This window comes from Lepus europaeus, chromosome 12 (genome assembly GCF_033115175.1).
Source record: "Lepus europaeus isolate LE1 chromosome 12, mLepTim1.pri, whole genome shotgun sequence".
In the NCBI taxonomy this organism is placed as follows: domain Eukaryota; kingdom Metazoa; phylum Chordata; class Mammalia; order Lagomorpha; family Leporidae; genus Lepus; species Lepus europaeus.
The window spans coordinates 42,049,416-42,056,898 of NC_084838.1; the positions used below are offsets into that span (position 1 = coordinate 42,049,416).

Genomic DNA, 7,483 nt, shown 5'->3' on the forward strand with positions numbered 1-7,483 from the left:
AGGATTAGCCTAGTGAGCCACGGTGCCAGCCCCATAATATATATTTTCTATAGACTTTTTGGAGAGCCCTGATATGCATGGGTTTGAAAATTTTTTTGCCTGGAAATAAATCCATTTTTTAATTCTATTTTCTATGATGAATTCTTATATAGTAGTTCTGTTAGTATAACTGGATTGTGGATTTTCAAAAATTTTTTATGTGACAAAATATAGTAGTGGCAACAATAGTGAATTCAACAAATAAATGATACTGTGGGTGCAGATGGTATATATTAATAAATAAGTAGAGATTGAGCTTTACAAAAGGTAAAAAATCATTTAAAAGGATGAGCCTGCCTTTCCTATGTTTGCCAGTCCAATGGATATTAAATTAGATAATATCAAAACTTCTGCAAAGGCAATGGTTAATAGGGTTTGGAGGAATCTGAACTGACTAGGTCTGGATTTGGTTTGTCAGCATGATTGCAGTGGAAAACAAACCTTGAAACACTTGTCTAATATGCACCAGCTTGGATATCTTGACTTAATTCACACATAGTAATCAAGACACAGTTTGGAAAAAGAACACAGGCATAATAAATAGAAATGCAGAGCAACAGAAAGTCAACAGAGAAATTTCAAAAATAAAATGCCCACTTAAAATCAAGTAGAAATGACTATTTGGATTAATAGCAAAATGATGAAAACCAACGGCTACCTGAATTTGTATCTGTCTGGGAGCTGATGAGGGCTACCAGGAACAGTGATCACATATCACATATATTTATATGAACAATTTGCTGCAGCTGTTGATTGGAATGAACTTCTCTTCTTTCTCTAAACCAGTGGTTGACCCTTGATTTGGAAATTGGTGTGTGTGTGTGTGTGTGTGTTGGGAAATAATTTGAGCTGGATCCCCAAAATCGGAAGGTAATTTTTTCAAACCCAAACCAAACCTTACAGTATCAGCATCTGCTTTCAGACTCCAAGGACGAGTCGCTGTGTCCCTGTGAACATCTCCCCATCTTGGTCTCTCTTCGCCTCTAATGGTGTCCACAGTAGTAATTACATCAGAGGAAGTCATTGTTCCTAAGAGTTATCCAATTTTGTTTACCTTTACAGAAATTTGATTTCCTGCTTCCAAAATGCATTAGAATAATTATAGGATATTGTGATTTTAGGAAACTCTATCCCAATCCCCAATCCAAAGTCAGTTACATTTAGTGCAAGGCTGTATATTAGATTACTTTGAGCTACACTAACTTGTATAAATTTCTCCTCAAAAATATTTTACATCTAACATTTAAATTTTATTCCCAGGAATATATTGTGTTTAATTAAAAAATTGATAAGAAAACACATCTGTTTTCATGTACCTACAAAATTCTTTTGAGTAGTAGTGATTCCATCTGCATCTCATAATTTTAACATGAATTGCACAACTTTGGCATGCATTTTGCTGTAATTCATTTACTGGTAATATAAAAGGTGTCTTTGACATAATATCACAGAATAAACTGGGAATGGATGATAAAAATAATTTGGTGTAAGTCAGGGCCTCCCTTCATAGAGTAGGAAACAGATACGAGAAGATAAAATTGGCCCAAAATCATACGTCTCATTTTCTAACACTGAAGCCCAACTCAAAAGATTTACATACTTTTATTCTTGAACTTGATGTGAAAATAGTAATTTTTAATAGCACAATTCTTAAGACAGAACAAGTGCTACCCTTAAGAATTGCAGAGTTAGACTTGAAATACACAGAAGGATGCCCCAAATTATTGTCCTCAGTTTTCCTCTTAGGAGAAGGTGGCAAACTGATCACCTAAAATCATTGTTTATCCTGATCTTCAAGATGAAATCTACTGCCATTCCTATAAATAATGTAATATTTCTCTTCAAAAGAGAACAAATGGTATTGTGGCTGATTGCCTCTTATCTATTGTGGTTGAACTTGTGCAATAGGAAATACAATTTTAAGTTGCCATTGTGATTTTGTTTTTGAATTTTTTTCCTCCTCAGCAATGAAAATGCATGAAATAGAGATTTTTATCATGTAATGCTCACTGACAAGGTGAACTTAATACAATATGGGCTTCAGTTTCCTCTCATAGTTTAAGCCTTATTTCATTGGTGAACAGAAGCCTGTGGCGGTATTGAATACATGAACAAATAATGATACTTCCGAAGGTTTAACCATTGCATTTCAAACAAATTCTGCACAGCATACAGAACTAAGGTGTTGATTTTCTAATTCTGAGATTTTAAAAGGCATGTAGAAACCAAGGTTACCAGTTCATATCTCTCAGACACTTGGCTACATATGTAAACTTCATTCTGTCTTGATGAAAACAAATTCTCATCTATGAAAACATTACATTAAGTCATTCTGCACCTGGTGAGGAAATTATACATGAATGATAATCGATGTTTTAAAAAAAGCATTTCAGAGAAAGACCCAGGAAATCAATTTAGACAAAACTTTAAGAAGTAACCTCTTCATCTAAAAATATTACTTTTCACCTAGCTGGTCACACTTACTTACTTTATTTGAAATCATGATCTGGCCAAAGGATAATGCCATAAAACTCAATTACATAATTCAACTGTCTTTAATTCCCCCTTTCTCAAAAATGATCCCTTCTAAGGGGGATCTGACTATTCTGTTTTGATTTTTTTTTTTAAATCAGTCAACACAAGGTGTGAAAAGCTTTTCGCCAGATAGAGCTGATTTCATATAATGGAGCACTGACTTTTTTCTTTTGGTTTCTTCAGACAAAGCAGCTCAGTATCCCTGGGTTCCTCTGATGCCTGCATCTGCAGCCCACTCCAGAGTTAGGCACTCTGTCTGTTATTTTACAAAACAGTCAACATTGTTTCAGTCTGTGAAGATGCAATCCAAGTGCTTCCTGCCCTCCCCAGCATCCTTCCCCTCATCAGCCTTCTCCAAAATGCCTATATCCATACATGCCTCTCAGGCACCAGAGGTTTGCACACCCATCACATACCAGGTCCGTTTCTAACAGCCTGAAGGCTGTTGGAGCAGAGCAGTCTCCTTCCGTTGGTAGCTGGCTGTTGTCATGTTTATCAGCACGGCAGCCCTGGTATGCAAAGCTTAGACTATGGTCTCATGGTCCCACCTGCCTTGGCTCTGATTGATGTAACAACAGTATCTGTCATAGGGGCTGTTCTGCTTGTAGGAGCAAACGATGATACTGTCCTGGGGCACAAAGAAGATGCTGTCCTCCGGCTCCGGGCAGTTGGATCTGTCCCAGGCTGAGCCCTTGACGTCCAAGGCACTGTAGGCGAGGGAACTGCCTGAGGGACAGTAGCCATCCAGGTATCTGGATGTCTCCTCCCGATGCCCACTCTGGACCAGACTCTGGCATTCCCCCTCCTCTGTGGGTGTAGGGGTAGTGATGGAGCTGGCCATGGGCACCTCACTCTGCCCCTGGGGGAGCGGCTTCCCCCGGAGGCCCCCCTTCTTGGCCAGCTCATCGGAGCTCCCCTTGCCGGACTCCAGGTCTGAAGGGGTCCTCAGCAGTTCCACCACCTCCTTGTCCTTGTGCTTCCGGAAGCAGGGCAGTTTGCGCACCCACAGCAGCTCGTTCTCGGGCCACTTAGTGCACCCCTCGGTTTTCCTGGCCAGGGCAATGGCTGCAATGCCTGGTAGGCAGATGGCCGGCCCGATGGCCAGAAGGGGGATGTTCCCCAGCGTCTCGCCCTTCATCCCAGAGACAGTGAACATGAAACCAAAGACCAGGAAGACACTGACCAGGGCCACCACCAGCCCAGTCCTTGGGTTAATGTCATCGGGCCGCATCTTTCACTCCATCCAGGTTGGGGGCAGCTTGCTGGCCAGGGAGCGGGCTTCCTCTCTTCTGTCAGAGCGGAAACCACAGTGGGTTAAAAAAAAAAAATCTAAGTTAAGTTTCCACCCACCAACTCTGCCTCCTTCTTGCTCTTTGCTTCGGACTCTCCCCTTGTCTCCCCCAGTCTCTCTCATGGTTCCTTGGCATTTCTGTCTCTTTCCTTTCTCTCCCTCACTTCCCTCTCTCGCTGTGGAAGTCCACCCCCCCCCAAAAAAAATGCACGTGCCGACGGGGGTCCCCGAGGTACCTGAGCTCCTGGCGGCTTCCGGGAGAAGGGAAAGCAGCCGGGCAGAGTCTCCTTCGGAACCTGCACCACCTCTGCCCCGTGTGTGCGCTCCCCGGGTTCTGGCAGGATAGGCTGGTTCTCCCCACTGACTCTGCCTCTGGGGGGTAGGATGTGGCCGAGGGTGAGTCCAGGCAGAGCCCGTCGGTCCCCGGGGTTCCGGAAGCCAAGCCGCCACCGCGCAGCCCCGAGCCCGCTCTGTGCGCGGAGCGCCAGGCGCCTGCTGGAGGGAGGATGGACTTCGTCTGGAGCAGAGGAGCGCGGCGCGCGAGCCTGGCCCCGTTACATCACTGGCACAGCACGCTCGCAACCCCGGAGGGACGCGCGGGGGCGCGAGGGGTCAGATCCCAGGGGGCGGAGTGGGGGTGGGATGGGGGAGTCACCCAGCGGAAGAGGCGGCCCGGGGTCTCGTCGTCGGGGCTCGGCGCACAGCTGCCAAGAGCGCTGAGCTGGGCTGCGGAACCGGAGTCCCAGGCCCGGGAAGGACCGGGGTACAAGGCTGCGGGGGGCGGGGGCGAGACAGCGAACCCCAGGTCGATTTGCTCACAGGACGGTGGTGGGAATGTCGGTGCCTGGACTCCCGGTCCGCGCTCGCGGATTAGGTGCTAGCAGGAGATGACCATCGGGTACCCGCACCCTTCTCAGCTGCAAACCTGGTGGACCGACCGCACTGGCGGCAGCCCCAGAGGCTCCCCCAAGGCCCCTGGCTCTCAGGGCTGCACCCTTCCAGCAGCCAGTGCCCGCAGAAGGCTCTGGGTCCTGTGCTGGGGGCGCGGCGCGCGGAAGGGCCCTTGCCAGGGGCAGGCTGCTCGGCCAGAGCGCATGGGGCTAACGCCCAGGCTGAGTGGGTGGTGAGGGGTGGGGGCAAGGCCTGGCCCAGGCCTCGCGGGAGTCACCGCAGATCCTCCTGCTGGCCTTCTACCTGCAGACTCTGGAGAGGGCGTCCGTGGGGCCCCGGGCCCACTCCAACAGGTGTGATGCCAGCCACGCAAACCGGGGCGAGGGCGGAGGGCTCCTGGCCCTGGAGGTGCTCATCTGTGGGCAGGGAGCACCGCTCCGCCTTGCAGCTCTAAGCCTGGGCTATCATCTCGCTTGCTGATGCGGGCGTGGAAAACCCAAATCTTCTTCCCGCATGTTCGGCGATCGGCGGAGGTGGATGAGGCTCTCTGCTTCAGGGTCACGGCCGGCGTTGGCTGTGGTTCTTCAACAGGGCGGCCCGGTAGGGGATGGAAGGACGCTGGGGAGCAGATGGCATGGGTATTTCATGCTAAGGGACTGCCTTGGGGGAAAGGATTTTGGCCTTCAGGCCTTGTGCTGCTTAATCTAGCTGTGTGTTTCTGAGCAAGTGACTTGAGCTCTCTGAGAATCAGTGGAACTACCTGTAAAATGAGAATCTGGATACCACATACGAGGGAGCCTTGTGAAGATTAAATAAATGAAAGTTCCCAGCACAATTCTTGGTACAAACCTGTTTGAAAAATAGCTGATCTTTCTCTCTGTGTCTCTGTCTCTCTCTCCCTTTCCCTCTCTCTCTCTCTCTCACACACACACAACACACAGGTGTATATGTGAGAGGACATCCAGCAAGTTCACAGGAAATGCATATTATGAAAAACTACACATAGATTTCAATTTTTTTGGCACCCAAATCAACTTATCCTTTAATTCCATGTTACATGAACTTTTGAAGTCCCCTTGGATGTGAGCACCTGTACATTCGTGACATGTCACCATAATCAGTGTCCTCATCACGGAGGGCAGAAGCCAGATCATCCAGGACCTGTCTGTGGGGCTGAGGACTTTGGCCTTTATCCCGTGAGCGGTGAAGAGCCGTGGAAGTGTTGGAAGCTGGTACTGACACTGATGTGTTCCGTCTTCCACAGTGACACCAGGTCTGGGAGCAGGGAGATTTGTTGGGAAAGCAGTTCTGCAAGACCTGGTGTGTGCCTGAGCAATGCCAGGCTGGGGACGGTGGTTAGGGAGGAGCACCCGGAAGGAGGTTTAAGGGTTGAACCAAGTGTCTTGGAGCACAGGGAAGAGATGGAGGGAGGAGCCAAGCTTGATTCCCAAATTTCTCACTTAGCTGGGGGTATCAGGAGCCAGACTCCTGAGGTGGATGTAAGCCCTTGGGTGGGATCCCAGCATCCCATATATCTGAGTGCCCCGGTTAGAGTCCCAGCCCCACTCCTGATTCCAGCTTCCTGCTATGAGTTGCAAGTGATCCTGGGAAAGGAAGTTTTCTTATTGATTTTCCAGATTCATTGCTGCTCTGAAAAAGAGAGTTTTCTTTCCTTTTTTTTTTTTTTTAATAGAAAAAGAGGGAGAAAGAGTGACATTGGGGAAGCTGTATGTGCTCCGACTTCTGGAGTTCTGAGGTCATCTTCTTCTTGGAATCGTCTCTTCCCCTGCCATGATTGTCCCCCTTCTATCCTGATTTTTGTCTTAGCTTCTCAGTAACTCATGTATGGGCTACTTTGCCAACCCATCAGATACTGATGTTCTGCTGGTCTGTCCGTGTTGCTCCCCTTGGCTGATCTCCCTCTCCCTTCTCATTCTATCATGGGTTCAAACAGCCTGAAGAGGTTGATGGCTCCTCAACTTCAGATCCATCGTCTTCAGTTAGCTGCCTGGTATCCCTGTCTGGGTGGTGTACAGACTCCTGCTTACCATGGTGCAAATCCACTTCATCATATTTCTGCCAGATGCCCTCGTCTGCCTCTCATCCCGTCACTCCTGCCATTTGCCAGCTAAGAACCTACATCTGATGTCACCCAAGTCACCTAAATTCCTTTGATGATCTTCTTTCCTATTAGAGACCCTGGGAAAATCACATTTTCTTCCTGGGTTTCAACTTCTTGTGAAACAAAGATTTTGGAGGAAGAGTTAGCTGAGGTCCCGTTCAGCTCTCTTTTCTCTTGGTTTTCTGGCCATCGTTTCTGTAGAGTTGACCTGACGTCATTGTTGTGTAGAAGCTCTGAAGATAAGTGGGTGCTTCAAAAAGTACACGGAAGAGCAAGCATTTGGCCTCGTGGTGAAGGTACCCACATTCTGCCTCAGACTGCCTGGCTCTGTTTCCCAGCTCTAGCTCCTAAATCCAATTTCCTGATAATGCAGAGCATGGGAGCAGTGGTATTAACTCATCAAGTAGATGGATTCCTGCCACTCACCTGGGAGACCTGCATTGAGTTTCTGGCTCCCAGGCCTGGTCCTTGGCTATTCTGAGCATTTGGGGAATGGATTGGAACTCTAGGTCTTTCTCTCCCTCTCTTTCTCTCTCTCTCTCTCAAAAAAAAAAAAAGTTTGTGGAAAATGGAATTAAAAGATATGGGGCCGGCACTGTGGCATA

The 7,483-nt window shown here is 47.7% G+C and overlaps 1 protein-coding gene across 1 annotated transcript; it reads right to left on the bottom strand.

Moving 5' to 3' along the window:
* Positions 1–3,097: 3,097 nt before the first annotated feature.
* Positions 3,098–3,805, bottom strand: TMEM215 (transmembrane protein 215). Its single transcript, XM_062206999.1, has one exon. The coding sequence runs from the start codon at positions 3,803–3,805 to the stop codon at positions 3,098–3,100; it is 708 nt and encodes a 235-aa protein (XP_062062983.1).
* Between the last annotated feature and the right edge of the window lie 3,678 nt (positions 3,806–7,483).

Bases quoted from the DNA above. Each gene is read 5' to 3' on its own strand.
- TMEM215 (XM_062206999.1), bottom strand. From the start codon at position 3,805: ATGCGGCCCGATGACATTAACCCAAGGACTGGGCTGGTGGTGGCCCTG.